This window comes from Protobothrops mucrosquamatus, unplaced genomic scaffold (assembly GCF_001527695.2).
Source record: "Protobothrops mucrosquamatus isolate PMUCROS unplaced genomic scaffold, P.Mucros_1.0 scaffold453, whole genome shotgun sequence".
Taxonomy (NCBI): domain Eukaryota; kingdom Metazoa; phylum Chordata; class Lepidosauria; order Squamata; family Viperidae; genus Protobothrops; species Protobothrops mucrosquamatus.
The window spans coordinates 354,700-372,003 of NW_015386776.1; the positions used below are offsets into that span (position 1 = coordinate 354,700).

The 17,304-nt window shown below is 33.9% G+C and overlaps 1 protein-coding gene across 1 annotated transcript in view; it reads left to right on the forward strand.

Moving 5' to 3' along the window:
* LOC107287888 (lipopolysaccharide-responsive and beige-like anchor protein) overlaps positions 1-17,304 on the forward strand; it is a 275,476-nt gene that overhangs the window by 160,393 nt on the left and 97,779 nt on the right. Inside the window, exons 18-21 of the mRNA XM_029284234.1 lie at positions 12,171-12,288; positions 13,718-13,820; positions 15,243-15,358; positions 16,207-16,319. Coding sequence (XP_029140067.1) covers positions 12,171-12,288; positions 13,718-13,820; positions 15,243-15,358; positions 16,207-16,319 — 450 coding nt within the window. The remainder of the gene's footprint in view (positions 1-12,170; positions 12,289-13,717; positions 13,821-15,242; positions 15,359-16,206; positions 16,320-17,304) is intronic.

Consider the following 17,304-nt stretch of genomic DNA (forward strand, 5'->3'; position numbering starts at 1 on the left):
CGGTTGGGGTCGCGGCATTAAAAAGGTTGAGAACCACTGCCCTATTACCAATGTAATAATTCTTTAATTCTTCCTTTAATGTATTGGATTATAATTACAGATTTCTTAATTTTATCCTGTTGGATAAGGATTTTTTAAAATCCTAAATAGTATTGCTAGTTTGCCTAGCAGCAATTGAAATCTACAAACAGGTGATTAAGAGTACTAGTTATGGATGGAAATTGAAATTGAAAATTTCTCTTTTATTTTTCTTTTAAAAAATCTTTATCTGTCTTTATTACATTTTGTGGCCTTCATAGACTCCCCCTTTAGTCTATATTATTATTGTTATCATTATCATTATTATTACAATATTTTAATGTTATATATTGTGTTAGCAAGCCTAGACTTTTAGTTATCTTATCACTTATATATTTCAGTGGTATTATTGAAATGGGTATAAATTTTTTGTTTGTATTTTATGCTAGACTTTGACATGAATATTTGATTGATAAGTTTTGGGCTATATTAGAATTACAGGAACATTCACATTTTATTCTTGTGGATGTTCAAAGCAGTTTGTATGAACTTGTTCCTTTTTTTCTGATGGACAAACTGTGTAATAGACATAGGCCAACAGATGTTCAAAGCTACCCAGTGAACTTAATTTAGTAAATACAGATTTAAATGTAGATCTTGTGTCATACATACATAATATTTAACATTTATACAGATTTATATTTAGGGAGATCTTTCTTGAGATCTTCTTGAGCACAGGTTTTCCTCAGGACTTTCCTAAGTCCGCTGCTGTTCATCCTGTTGACCCATGACTGTTGTGCTAGGTTTGCCACCAACCATATTGTGAAGTTTGCAGATGATACAACAGTAGTGGGCCTTATTCATGATGACAATGAGGGTGCTTACCGCAAGAAGGTTGAGGGTTTGGTGAACTGGTGTAAGGAAAACAGCCTAGTTTTAAATACTGGAAAAACCAAAGAGATCATTGTCAATTTCAGAAAAGGCAGGCACAGCCACACTTCTTTGTGCATTAATGATTCACCTGAGGAGATGGTTACCAGCATCTGGCTTGGCTGGCTTTTTTGCTCAACAGCGAGACACTGGTAAAGCGGGCACAGCAGCGTCTGCATTTTCTGCATCGCATGAGAAAAGCACATGTTCCTTCCCTTGTCCTTACCACTTTTTACAGAGGGACGATTGAGAGCCTCCTGTCATACAGCATCACAGTCTGGCTTCAAACAGGAAGGTGGTGCAGAGAGTGGTGAGGATGGCTGAAAAGATCATTGGCAGTTCCCTCCCTTCTATCCAGGACATAACACATAAGCATTGCTTGAGTAGGGTCCATACTACACATCCTCTTCGTGACCTGTTTTCCTTGTTACCTTCTGGGAAGAGGCTCCATGGTATCCGAAGCAGAACATCCAGATTCAGTCACAGTTTTGTTCCATATAGTATTAACCTCGTGAACTCTAAAGCTTCCTCCTTCTGTTATGTATTTAAGATGGACAGTGTAATCACTGTCTATACATATGTTGTATATATTATGTTTAAATGTGTGTTATGTATGTTTACACTTTGAGAGCAAGCAACTAAATTTCATTTTTATTGTGTGCCATTGTGCCCACAGCAAAAAATGACAATAAAGCTTATCTAATCTAATCTTTCACAGGTTTAGCACTAGCTATCAGCAATATGCTGATGATGCTCAATTGTACTTCCAGTTAGGTTGAATTAGGTATCCTTAGATCTTCCTTGGATATACTATAAAAGGATTGGATATAGAAACTAATTTAAATCAACATAGTGTTATTACTCTGGAGATGAATTTCAGGATTTTTGAGATTCACCTATTGTACTTGGGAAGGCACTCTCACTTAAGAAAAAAAACAGTAGTCTAGATGTTTTCCTGGCTCAATGCTGATACTGGATAAATACAGTATACGTGACAGGGAGATGCTTTTGCAGCTTCAGTGGCTATGTGATGCTACCTGGAGGAGAAAAGAGAGATGTGGCTTTGGTATTTCACAAACTAGTATAATCACCTCAATCTAGTTTATAGCAATATGGTCTTAACAGCTAACTGAAAATTCAACAGCAAAGGTGGAATAACTCATTACATCATGTTGAAACAGCTTCATTGTTGTCATTTGCCTTCTGAGTCCATTTCAAAGTGCTCACTACAATACATAAAGCCATAGGCCCAAATTACTTACAGGATGGCCTATTTTTATATAGTCATTGGACTGTTAGGTCATCAATGGAGCACATTTAATTGTGTTGTTCTAGACATTTCACACAATGGGCCCATATTATGGAATAAATTGCTATTTGAATTAAAGCAGATTCTCCCCTTCTTATAGTTTAAAGTATTTTGCAAGTTGTTTCTTTATTGAGAGGTTCATTAAAGCCTTTTTCAACTAATTTGTAAACATTTAAGGTCTATAGGGATATGCACTAATAAATTGTGGCTTGCAGCTTTTTAGCAAATGTTTTGCTGTTTTTGCATCCTGTAGTATATAATATATCATTCACTACATACATGAATATTTTCTCATTTTCAGTTAAATATTATTGTTAATCCTTGCTTGCATTTTGCGAAATAAATTGATGTTTCTCACTTTTTATCTTGGCAAGTGAGAGTGAAATGTTTTCTCCCTATTATATACCTGCTGAGAGAATTTTCAGGTGACAGCCAGTGTGATCAATCAATATGAAAAAGGACAGAGATTGCCCATCAGAGTGAGAAAAAATAGCTAGTGCTATTCTGGCTTTTGGGACATTTGTTAGCTCTCTCCACTACGTAGAGAAGTTAGAACTTATAGTGAGTTGAAATTACCGTTTCATTGACTTTATGGAGTTCTTAGGTAGCCACCCAGGCTTCATGGAAGACTGGGGCCTGGGCTGCTCATAAATGACATAGGCAGACATGAGCAAGAATTCTCTATTCATCAGATTCTTAGAGTTCTGAAAATGCCAACAGTAATCCGTTATTCCTTACATATCTCCTAAACTTTTTTGATTTATCAAAACTTGGCAGTTGTAGGAGAATATGTCAAGCTAGTATGTAGAAGAAAAATAAAAATAAAATGTAAGGGATAAACATATGAAATACAAAAAATAATGCTATTTAATACCTGTATAAGGAGACACTAGAGTCAAATTATTGCTAGATGAAAAAGTTAGATCTGTAGAGTTGCTATGAAAATGGTATATATAATAGCAATTGTTAGGAAAGGAATTGGAAAAATACACCATCAACAGAATAGAATATTTGTAGCTCTTAGTACTCTCTGAGCTTGATTGCTTTCTTGCAGATATTTCATTACCCAACTAGGTAATATTATCATAAAAATATAGAAAACTAATGGCAGAAAAGGACCTTGTAGTCCATCGACGCTGCCCTTTGCGTTTGTTTTGTGTTTTTTAATTTATTTATCTATTTATTATTGTTGTATTTTATTATTTTTTTGTTGGATTATCAGTGCCAAAAGGGAGTGGGTTGCCCTGTGAATGTTGGTGGAGGTGTTCTTGGTAGTTCCTTGATTAAGCCGTTATTTACTGTTTGATTGTTTGTCTGAGTTGGTAGTTCCAACTTCCCTTCCAGTGAAGGGATGATTTCACATGTCATAATTAATTAATGACATTTGTGACCACAAAAAACTGTAGGTCTCTAAGTGATGGAATCTCTACTGTTTGCAATTATAATTGTTGGTTTGCAAAAAAAATATGGGAAAGATGCTGTTTATGGGCATTCCATATGGTATGGTGTTATCCTATCAGTTTACTGTCTTGACTTTTCCTGGACTTGTTAATCCACCAAATAGAAAATTATAGACATGTTTTATTCATTTTTTTCATTCATTTATTTAGTCATTCATTTATTCTTTCATTCAATCAGTTTAGGTATCTCATGACTCCAGACTAACAATAGAGAAGCATTCTTTATAAAATAATTATTGAAAATCATATTGCCATGGTTCCGACTGACAGAGACGAATAAAGCAGAATTCTGAGGCTTGAAAATCCCTCAAAGAACATGTTTATTAGTTACAAAGTATCAGCACGGTCAAAAGTGAAATCAAGTCTGAATACACAAGTAACAATTGTCCAATTACAAAGTTTAATGTCCCACCCACAAAACTATGCAATCAACTACGTTCCCCAATATACTCATTTGGTGGGCTTTTTTATGCAATGCCCAGTCCCTACTCGCAGGAGCAGTAGATGACCTTGGTTCCTATGGGACAGAAGATTTGACTAACGAAGCACCTGGGCAAGCCCCCTCCCTCCATTCCATGTGGCAATCTCAAATGAGGGGGGGAAATGGCTGCAGCCAGGCTCATTTGCAGAATTTATACATATCTTGTATTTTGTTTGTATATTTGTAGTTGTCTAGGGAAGTTGGTTGACCAATTGTATCCTCCTAACATCCCATGAAGAAACAGATTATGGTATAGATGTTTTGATCAACAATTATTCGGAAGTCTTGTTCTTTCAGTTCTTAGTTTATGCTAATTTTATCTAGATTCTGTGGGTTGTAGCTGTTGTGCTAAAGCATCAGTCCTGCAAGTAATACTTGAAGAAGTCTAGATGCCAAACTTTTCTAAGGCAAGCTGTTCAATAAGGCCATATAATTAATGGAAATCAGATCTTTGTTTCTTCTGCTTGTGGCAAGAAAATCTAAAATTGAGCATACAGAAAAGTGTAATTTTGCTGCACTGCCTTTCAAAAAAGTTTGAAAACAAATAAACAGGGATTAGAAATAAGAAAAGGTCTGTCATAAAAGCAAATGAATAATTTACAGGCCATGGGCTTTGAGGTGCATCAGGTCAGCAGAAATAATGCATTATGAAAAAGGAATTCAGTTTGCTATAAATCTGTCTATCTCAGCAGCTTAAAATAAAACAGTTTTACCCATCTCAGACAACATTAGTGTGTTAGTCTCTGCTTCATGTATCAAAAATCATTCTCTGAAAATATCAATATCATTGGTTAATATAAATGAAATTAATTTTTAAAGCTGGCTAAAGGTTGACATATGAAAAATTGCATTACTTTGCAGAAGAGAAATTTCTGTCTTCTAGTGAAATTTCAGGTCAGGAGGGCAAGTAATTTTCACAATCTTCAATGGGAAGCAGTGAAATATGAACTTCATTGTCACCTAGCCCCAAAGCGATAAGATAAAATGAGCTGATACATCATTTGCTGTGGTTTTATCATCTCCTGCAATAATTGGAAGAGAAAACATAAGAGCTTCCCCCCCCCCAATCTTGCCTCCTTACTCAGACTTAAACCATTTTAGTCTGATCAATGCAAAGGTCACACAGCATATTATTTATTTATTTTTAATTCATTGTGCTTGCTAAAATGTCTAGTGAAACATTAAAATAATGAATATAGTTAATTGAGTTTGTCATGTGAAAGTGAATGAGAATGTATATCAAGCTGCAGTGTAAATAGCAAGCAAAAATGTTATGAGGAAATTTTCAATAAATACATGAATAAACATTTTTCATTTAAGCTTTATTTCAAATAAATGGCTACTAATAATTATGACACTTTTTAAACATCATTGTCCTGTTCTCTGTGTTAGACATGTTCACAAGTTTGATGTTATCTGAACCACAGAAATATTTGTTTTTCCTCTTACAAGGAAAATTATTCACAATTAGGCACAGGATATATTTAATGAATCTGACATTTTCTGATATTCACATGATACTAATATTCTGGTCATTATTTAATTAGCTTGTATAAAGAAATTACATTAGCCCAAATTATTATTATTTTCTTCAGTGTTGACATAACAAAAATGTTTGTTAAAAAAGAAAAGAAATGGAGCCCACATCAGATTGAATGATCAGTAGGTGAAGGAAGTTGACACAACCTCCAGAAACAATGTTAAACACAACATAGTTCTTAAAATTTGAATACATGCTGGATATTTAGTTATTTACAAATTAAAAATAAAGCCAGTGTAGATGGCACATGTAAAAATTTAAACACCCTTTCAGTTAGTACTTTATTATATCTTCTTGGGCAGAAATAACAGCTTGCAAACATTTCCAGTTAAGAGAATTTATATTCATTTATTTATTTATTTATTTATTTATTTGATTTATATACCGCCCTTCTCCCGAAGGACTCAGGGCGGTATATAAATGTGTTTAGATTTTTTTTCTTCCATTTCTTATAGTGCTCTTGTAGCCCAGAAATATCCCCAGATTATCTTGTATCCACTGCATGTTTGAGATCTCTATTTTTAATAATAGTTTTACTAAATGTTTAGTAATATTTAAGTCTAGTTAGTGTGGAACTAATTTAAAACCACTGTCTTTCTTTATGGTAAGTACTTTATGGTTCATTTTGGAGGTATGCATTGGATCATCATCTTTCTAAATGTCCAATCTCTTTAATCCTAACTTCTATTCAGTACATGATTCTAGATAGCAGAAATTTTCAATAAGTGAATTCACTTCATATGTAGATGAAACTGCATTTAGACATTACATCATGTGTTATACTGAAGCATTGTAAGCATTCTTATCTGTTCTTTTAAGAGGACATTGTAAAGGCAGTGCTAGATAAAAGTAATGGCATATTATTACAGGTGTCACTCTTGTGTGCTTATAAACCTATATTTTAGCATTACAATAGTATTTCAAAAATGTGTATTTAGTTTTTCTACACTGAAGAATAGAATTAAATCATTTAACACCTGAATGCAGTAACTGATCTAAAAAGGAAATGGGATATTTATGAATTAGAGGCAATTTTTATTCTAATTTTTTTTTTCCAAAATTAGTGATACAGCTGAGTTCAGTTTAGTACCACTTTAGAATAAAGTACTCTTTGAGATTGTCATATAAGCTCTACAAAAATAAAGTTTGTTTTTTCTAAATTGGTACATCCAAATGTTTGGTAGCTAAAGCTCTAAGTCAGGCATGTCAAACTTCCAGCCCGTGGGCCGGATGCATCACACCGAAATCGCCCACCCCATTGCCGGCAATGGGGAAAAAGTCCCGATACATTGCACGACGTCACGTGACGTCGCAGGTTTTGCATGCCTGCTCTAAGTCATAGGATTTTTTTTTATTGTGGTTTATGTCAGGGGTCCCCTACTCCCGGGCCACAGCCCAGTGCCAGTCTGCGACCTATTTGGAACCAGGCTGCAGAAGTGGGCATGTGCACACACGCAAAATCATCCTCCCTACCCCCTATCCTGCGGCTAGAAAGATTGGAGATCACTGGTTTATATGATTGGTTTGGCTTATCGAAGCATACTTCATAAAGACTGAAGTTATATAGCATGCTAAGTCAGTAATTGTTTTCAGGCCACAAATAATTTTGACATCCAAGATGTGAAAAACTAAAGCTAAGAATTAAAATGTTAGAAATACAATTAATTCATCACATTTTTTATATTTTGACAAATATACTTGTTATGAGTAGTAGGCAGTGAGGGAAGGATACAGGAGTGACTCGGATGTCTGCTTGCAAGGTAGGGCTGGCTGGGGACACTGGTAGTTGACAGGTGAGCCCTCTTCCTTCCTGGAGACAGGGAACAGGTGATATGCTGAGGTAGGAAGAGGGGCTTCAGCTTTCTTCATGGTTTATTGCTATCTTTGTACCTTTGGTAGGTAATTCTGCAGGTCAGCCGAGGAGGAGGAGAAATGATTTCCAACACTCCTTGCCAACTTCCACAAGCAACCTCAGTGGGGAAGTTGGCAGAAACTTGGAAGTTGTTCATGCTCCCGCTTTTTTTTTTTTTTTACTGCCTGTGATCATTTTGTTTCTTTGTTTAAATAAAAAAATACCTTTGAAAGGATGACCCAGTGGGTCATAGGTTCTCTAGTGCAGGGGTCCCCAACCCCAGTCCATGGACCAGTACCAGGCCACGGCATGCCAGCAACTGGTCCACACAAACAAGCAAAGGCCCATCCGTGGAATGCAGGCAACATACAAAAAAATGCTGTCTCCGGTCCACGGAAAAACCTCTCTCCATGGAACTGGTCCCTGGTACCCAAAAGGTTGGGGGCCGCTGCTCTAGTGTGTAACATGCTGTCTGATGTTACCTAAAATTTGATCTGTTCTCCATCCAATTCCTAAAACTAGATAAAGAAAACCCAATTAAACAAGTCAAAAATGTTATACTTGTTCATTTATTTGAGGAAATTATTCAGTATGCGCATGTCAACCCAAAACATAGAAATCAACCCAAAACACACAAACAATTCAAAACACACAAGTCATATGACTAAACAATGGTTAGAACAGAAGAAAGCTGTTGTTTTGGAATGGCTCAGTTAAGACTTGCCCTTAATCTTATAGAAGTGTCATGGAAGGACCTGAAGTGGGCAATTCATAAATGTATTTGAATTGAAGCTGTTCTGTAAGGGAGAATGGGCTAAACTTCCTCCAAGCCAATGTGCAGGATTGATGAGCAATTATTGGAAATTTTTTTTAGTTGCAGTTATTCTTGCCCAATGGGAGCACCCCAGTTACCAAAAGCCGTGATTAACATACTTTTGTCATGTATAGTAATGTAGCTTTGGATTATTTTCATCAATAAATAAAGGAACAATATAATGTGTTTGTCTTATTTGTTTCAGTGGGTCTCTATATCAGTTTTAGAACTTGTGTGGAAAACATACCACATTTTGGACCATGTTTATGCAGAAATATTGAAAAGGTTCACAAACTTTTATATACTACTGTCCATGTATTTTTATAATATAAAAAACCGGGTAATATATTTTTCAGTTAAAATCACATACCTTTATATTAGCACTAACTTAATATATTTTCTGGAACTTTTCATTTGAAAAGCTTCATCTGTTAAAATCATGCATTAGTTATTAATTCCTTCCTAGAAGCTGATGGCTATAGCTAGAAGTGAGGTTGTGCTGCTCAAACATTGATATATCTGTCTAGTACATAAGAAAAAACATTACTCCTTTTCAATGACTAGTGGGAATTAAACGTAAAATAATACACAATACAACATTTAATAAAGGGTTCCATATGAACGGAATATGCAGGGTTCCTGAATTTGGTACAATATGCTAAAAATAAGATTTCAGATTAGAAAAATACAATTTAAACAAGAAAGGAGATATAATTTTCCAAGACATACTCCAAGATAAAAGATTACCTGAAAGGGAGTATGTGTGTATATCTTAGAAACTAATATGCCTAGTGTGATAACACAATAGTGGTGGTAATGATGTAGTTTCCATGGCAACTGGTTCACTGGAGGGCTAGACCTCTGTCTAGGGTGCTGTCAGTATGTGTGGAGTTTCCAAGGAAGAAAGTCCCAAAGAAGGTCTGCTTCACATAATCCAGTTTTAATTGAACTCCAGAGACTTTGAAGTGAATCTACAGACAAGGCAGATACCATTCCAGCAAGGAATGAAGGCCTGTTTTAGCTGCCACCAGACTCCTAACTTTTTCTAGTTAATGCTTCAGAAATTGCTTAGAGAAGCTTTTTTGGCTATCTGAAGTTATATTTAAGATTCTATTCAAAGAAAAATTGTAATTATAACCATGATTTATTGTTTAATATTAGGTAAGAACTGTTGTTACATTTTTATGATTATCTACTAATTGAATAATCTAGGATATTAACTAAAGGAATGAAAGTTATACTTGTACAGACTTGGATTGCAGAGCTTAGTCCTGGATACAGAATTATAGATGTCAAATATTTCCTTTTGCCTTGTAATATTTAATGATACAATATACTAGAATATCTGTATTCTAGTCAGTTGGTGACAGTATACTGCATTGTGGAATTCTAGAGTAAAGTAGGGTTAATGTAATTGTTTTATATTTTTAGAGGTAACTATGGAAGAGTAGGAGAAGCTATTTATCTTCCATAATGTTTACTTTTGTAGTGAAAACTAGAAGTAAGGCAACTTTGAAAAACAAATTGCAATAAAATATGTATGGAAGAGAAATTATTTTCCAGAAAGAAATAAACTCTGGATGGAGGGATGGGTGGGACAAATTTTCTCCTGGTAAGATTCAGCAAGTTGAAGTATTTTTTTTCCAGGAGTATGTAATGGAAAAGAGTAAATCAAAACCCAGATGGGATACAGGTTAGAGTATTGAGCTAGGTCCAGAGAATCCCAGCTATGTTTATATTTACAGGATTATTCTTATCCTTATCTCATCCTAAATAACCTTAGAGCTACACTATTGAAATAATCTGTATATGTCACCTTGAGTTCCAGATTGAAATAGTCTAATGGTTGTTAGCAATAATAGTATTTACAGAACAGTAATGGTTTCTGCCTTTGTTTTGCTATTTAGGTCATGCTTCCTCATCCTAGCAGTTATCTATTTTTTTTTATATGAACATAAATTAATTATATATAAATGATTTTCAGTTTTGTTTGGTTCTTAAACTGGGTGGTTTAAGATTTTATCATTGTGAAACTTTATGGTTGATGAAAAGAAACCTTCCCTCACTAGACTACCAAAGTAACAATGTAGACTGAAGTCTGTTCCATAGACAGTGGAACCAACCATGTAGAATGAGGAGCTGATGAATAGACCTTTTTGGAATTTCTCTCTGGAAAAGGAAGGGACAATAGCTCCGTGCAAGAAGACCATAAGAACTTTGGGAGCTGAAGGATTTCCAACTTTGCTCAAACCACATTTTCAAAAAGACACTTGGTTCCTATACTTCCTCTCTTAATCACTTCTGTAAATAGCTTATTAACAGCTTTTTGGATATTAGAAATCTTCAGAATGGAAAGTTTCATTACACTAGGTAACTCTCCTGCAATGCTTGGTGAAAGAATTTTTATGCAAATTTAAGAATTTACAATTTTTTAAAATTTAGGAATAAATAGAAAAAGAGTGATTAGAACATTGGTTTTCGAAAGCTATAAACAGACTAAGGGGCTGGATGGATTTGAAATAAGATTTGAAATTAAGTATAAGAAATCTTCCCATAGGAAAATTTTATTTTTTATCCTGTCTTTATTATTTTTATAAACAACTGAAAGTGGTGAACATAAATAATAATCTTCTCTCTTATTTTCCCCAGAACACCAACCCTGTGAGATGAGTTGGGCTGAGAGATAGTGACTGGCCAAAGTTGCCCAGGCAGCTTTCATGCCTAAAATGGGATTAGAACTCACAGTCTCCCACTTTCTAGCCTGGTGCCTTAACCACTAGACAAACTGTTTATTAGGAAAAAAACATAAGATGGGACTTTGAAAGTTAGACACTAAAGGGAATAGAAAAGAACTAAAGATTATAACTAAAAGAGAAGAGACCCATTAATAGAGAATGGATCTCTTTTGTAAGTTCAAAATAAGAAAGTTATCCAATCACTGTTCTGGTTTTGAAGGAGAGAAAATGAAAAGAAATCAAGTTCTGGAATACTATTTAAAGGAATTAAAGATCAAGATCATTAAACACAAAGGACAGGAATATGGTTTATTTGATCAAAGTTAAAATATATATGTTGTTTCTGGTAACTCTTCATGACTTTTGCTGATTAGGACTGAATGATGAGATTTTCAGAATTTTTTAGAGATAAGAGATATGGGAAGAAGATATTTTGTTGTAATATCAAAGAAGATGAAAAGTTAAAAAAAAATTTTGTACTAGTACTTGTGAAGTTTGGCTTATTTGATCAAGGTTAGAATATATTCTGTATGTTGTTACTAATAACTTTTTATGGACTTTTGCTGATTAGGACTGTAGGATCAAACTTTAAGAATTAATTTATAGATAAGAGATATGGGAAGAAGATGATATATGAAGAAGAAATCCTTTATTGTAATATCAGAGAAGGTGATAAGTTATTGAAATTGTTTGTTCATGCTTGATGAAGGGAGAAATTATATTTTATCTTTTTATTTACTATATTGGTTATCAGCGTTTTTTGCTCTGCACTTTTTATATTTTTCTTAGTTTGTATTATTTTGTATCTTTTAAACTATAAATTTTAATAAAATTATTGCAAAGAAAGAAAGAAACTGTTCCATATCCTTGAGTAGTGGTACTGATTCATTTGAATTGATCATGCTTCTCTTAATTTTGAATATAAAATAACTAAAGATAACGGGCAGGGTATGTATTTACTATACACCTTTTCATAAATTAATGAAGCAATTGCTTATTTTAAAAATGTATCTTATATTTGTTTTTATCAGATACTTGCATATACGGATGGACTGCATGGGAAATGGCTGTTTTCAGAGATTCGATCAGTATTTTCTCGACGCTATCTATTGCAGAATACAGCATTGGAAATCTTTATGGCTAACAGAGGTAATTCTGGAAATGAGATCTTTTACGAGTTTGAAGTATGTATTCATTCACTTACCATGTAAGATTACAATTTCCTAATAAATACCAGTCAGAAATGTTGAAATTTCTATGACTTTCACACACAAAGGGAATGCAAGCCCATCCAGAAATAAAAAAAACAGAAAATCTCCAGATCCAGGAGCCCTGACACCCATAGCATCTAGCTCGGACAGGGGTAGGGATGTATTATCAGGATACCTATGATATTTAACACTGTGTTAATGAATGACTTTATCCAGCAAGTTTACATAAATGATAAACAGAAGCAGAGGCAATGTACAGACATGAGGGACCTCTCAAAGTAAAGGATGAGATCTTTTCCCTCCTATCAAGAACTGGACCTGGAGAAAGGGAGAGAACCACCACAATACTTCTCTTATTTCCCGCCCCCAAAGTTGTCCAGAAGGATACCTTGTTTAATGATACCAAAAGTCCCTGAAAGATCAAGGGCCTGGCTGGGTCCTGAACTTTAATGATAATCTACATATGGAAATATTAATGTACAAGATGTTTCCCACCAATGAATGTCAACAATGCTAAGATAGGAAGGAGCACTGGTTCATTTATCATACAGGTCCAACAATCAAAATTCTCAGACATTGTTGGTTTGTGGAAATTCTCAGTTAAGGCATAGTCACAGGTAACAGTTGTTACTACTACAACCTTCAGCACAATATAGTAAGAATAGCAAGGCTTCTTGCATTATAATCTGAGAAAGTTCAAAGTAATAAATGGCAAAGTGATGGACAACATAAATGCATTATGAGAATAAAGATATGGGAAGGAGAAAAAGCAATCTCTCCACAGAAAATGCATCTGAAATATAGAAATGTAGCATGTTCTGCATTTCTAGAACATCAACAGTATCAAAAGAAATTAAAAAGTGGACATTAGTGATTGCCCATTTTGGTAACTTGTCCTGTCTCAGATTTAAGTTGCTTGTATGCCTCCTGGAACCTTCTCCATTTTAGCTGTTGACTTCAAGTGCTTCTTGTAAGGCATATTAAATAAGATTTTTTGTTATTTACCTCCAAAATGGCTTCATTCTTTTATGTTGTATATTCAGTTATAAGTACTTCAAAAAAATCAACAAATTTAATTTGGAACTTAGTTTACAAAACCTGGATTCTTTAATAATTTTTTTATATGCCAGCTTTCATAACTTAATGATAAAGCTAACTTAGTGCTTGGTAAATTCTTTTGTCCAAATGATAACAAGACAATTCATTTTATGGAAAGTGAGCACTGCGTTCTTAACATTGTAACATTGTGTTGGGATAATGTCTTAAAAATATGCATTGCATTTTCACTATTCTGTTATATGATTTATTATTCCAAGAACCACTGTGTAAATAACAGTGAATAATATCTAAATGTTTCTTGTACATAGTTGCTGTCATGTTCAACTTTCCGGATCCTGCAACTGTAAAAAAAGTAGTCAATTGTTTACCTCGTGTTGGAATTGGAACTAGTTTCGGTTTGCCTCAAACCAGGTATATTAACACTAACTCTTGAGAACAATTTCAGCTGACAATGTTGCAATATAGAGTTTAAATGTAGAAAGCAAATAGCCAAAGTCAGAAAAAAAGGTTCAAAATCTAGGAAAAGAAAGCAGTCCCTTTTTAAATTTATTTTATTTGGTAACAGCAGAGTGTGCCTTATACTTCGGCATACTAAGCCATGATGTATTTTATTTGTTTTTGACTTCTTGTTGTGAATCCAGTTAGCTATTGTTTATTTAGTAAACAATAGTTTTATGTAATCTGTGACCAATTTTGAAGTCTACTAGATTCTAGAAAGAAATGATAATTGGTGTTTGCTAATACAAGTTATAATGATGTACATAATTAACAGAATGAATAATAATATTAAAATAAAGAATCTATAATATAATTAATGTATATCTGATCACCAGAAGAAAGTAAAACCCCAAAGTATACATATTATTTCAACATAATATGTGCATGTGTTCTCTCTGGACTGATAGGAGGAGAAGCAGAGGACCAGGCATTTATACTTTTATTATTCTTCAAATTGGATTCTTGTACAGGGCAGGGTATTATACACACAAATATTCCCTTCCACTTTTAAAATTCTATTATTTCTTAATATAAAATGGCAAATTAGTTGAACACAGTATTTTGGAATCATTTAATCATTACAGTGAACGCTTTGTTCATATAAACAGACTATCAGGTGACATTAGTGAAGAAATATCAGTGTAAACCAGACTATGCATGCATATAATCTTCAAATATTTTTCTAGCAAACATGTTTTCTGAGTTCTGTGTTTATGCTATGTTTATTCTGAAGCCAGCTTTGTATAAGACAGAAAATCCTATAGAAATAGTTAATCTGGCAGTGAAATCTGAGGATTCCAAGAGTTGAGTGTTAACATCCATTTAATTATTATTGGAACTCTCACTGAAGAGCAGTAGTTAAGCACTTTAAATGTATGATAAGTATCATAAATAGATATTATATTATGATGATAGTTAAATATATTTTGGACTAATTGCTATATTAAAGCACCTCAAAACAATTTATTTGTAAAATATGCAATACAGAAGAATGAATAAAAACAATATAAATGTGATATATAATAAAAAGGTGACGGGAAAATGAAAGAGAAAAACATATTATTTATCCAAGGCTCATAAGGAAAGGACCTGAGTAAACAAAGATTTGTTGGCTTCTCAGAAGCTGAGATAGTAAAAGCTTTATGAACCTTCTCCTCAGAGACTTTTGGAGTAGAGGCACAAATCTAGAGAAGGCCTGTTACAAGTGACTGCAAGTTGATATTCTTTCATTCTAAGTGTGCGCAACACAACTCTCCCAATTAACTCAGTGGTATATTTTTGTTCCAGATTGCTTAGGGACTTAAGCTGACATGTCATAAAACTTTTATATTTCAGACGTATTTCTATGGCCACTCCACGTCAAATCTTTAAAGCTTCAAATATGACTCAGCGATGGCAACACAGAGAGATTTCAAACTTTGAATATCTTATGTTTCTTAATACCATTGCAGGTAATAATGGAAATCCCTTAAAGACAATTTGAACAAATTTGGCATAGTATTTTCTGAAAATTAATTAGAAGAATTTGAGTCTCTCTCTTTTTAAATAAATGCTCTTGCTCTTGCTTGTTACTGGTATTTCTTAACATTTATAAAGAATCACTGTACATTATTTAATCATTTATTTTTCAACATTTATCTGCCTCCCAGCTCATAAAACTCCAGGTGGTTTGCAATAATATAAAAATACAGAAATCAATCACTTGAATCCAAACTCAGTGTTAAATATAAATGATAACATGGCAGCCCATCAATATATAAGTCAATGAAAAACCTTTAAAAACATCTGGCATGTTCCTGATTAAATAATATTGTTCTTACTGGGTGAAAATATCAGTAGGGTGATGCAGGGATACCCTGTGTCTTTATTTTTAGTTATAGTGCATGCCATATTTATTTCTTGATATACCAAGAAGTCTACACTGATTATTGTTAATTCAATATTATTTCCAGTATTATATTCATTTCATTTGCAATTTTTCATTAGTTAACAATATTTTTATCAAGATGACTTCCTGTATCATTGGTCAATTTACTAAGCAACATAGAAAAGGTTACATTCACCACACGACTTCTGCAGTACAACCTTGTCGCTTCACATTAATTCCTTAGTTTAAATTGTCTTTCATAAGAATTCATTATTTCAGTCTTGAAAATATGGAATTTTTTAAAGACAGATGGAAAGTGAGAACTCTTGTCTACATTTTATTTCCTAAAGTTGGATTTATTCCAATAAGGTTTAGTAAAGCTTTCTTTAACTTTGTGCCTTCAAAAAAAGTATCATTGCTCTTTCTCACCAGGGCGTACATACAGTGATTTAAACCAGTATCCAGTATTTCCTTGGGTGATCACTAACTATGAATCAGAAGAGTTGGACCTTACACTTCCAAGTAATTTCCGAGATTTGTCAAAGGTACTTTAATTTTTTTAAACTGAGTATACATGAAATCCTTGGCACCCTCTGAACGTGATTATTTGTTTGCAGATGTTTCATTACTCAACTATGGGGCTTGCTCCTTGTTTATACTTTGAGCCATGATGGCACAGTGGTTAGAATGCACTTATTGTTGGCTAACACTGCTCACTGCCAGGAGTTTGATCCTGTCTGGCTCAAGGTTGATTCAGCTTTCCATCCTCCCAAGGTCGGTAAAATGAGGACCCAGATTGTCTGGGGCAATATGCTGACTACGTTTGTAAGCCATTTAGAGAGTGCTGTAAAGCACTATGAAGTGGTATATGTCTAAGTGTTATTGCTATTGCTATTATATATAGTAATTTTATTTATTTATCACATTTTTAAACTGCCTATCACCCTCAAAGACAATAGACAATAAAAAAGTTAAGGAAACAAAAAAAAACCCCAGAACATATATCCTCTCAAACAGCTAATGCTCAAATAAGCATAGATTAACACCAGGCAGATAATCAAGCAGAAAACACTAATGCAGGAATCACCAAGGGAAAACCGTGCCTCCACCAAACTGGCAGCCAAGAGAGCGTCAAGGATTCCACAGTTAAAGTTATAGAATTCACTTCTACAAGAAATAATGATGTCTGTGAACATGAATGCTATAAACTAGAAGGGAACAAATTGAGAATTAAGCTTTCAATAACTGTTCAGCATGATGGCTATATTAGTATTATAAATTAGTATTATTTTGTTGCAGAATAAAGAATGGGAAGAGACCCTTGTGCTAGAATCAGGTTGGCCAATTTGGAAGATGACTGGTTAGGCCTTTGGTCTGATTAGCAGTTCTTGTTTTGTTCTAGGCATGCTGCTGTACTGAAGCCAAACTAATTGTTTCCAAACTAATTTTTATAAGTTTTATTTTTTATTTATTTATTAATTTTATATGCTGTCTATCTTACTGTTGAGAGACTCTGGGTGGTTAAAGGTT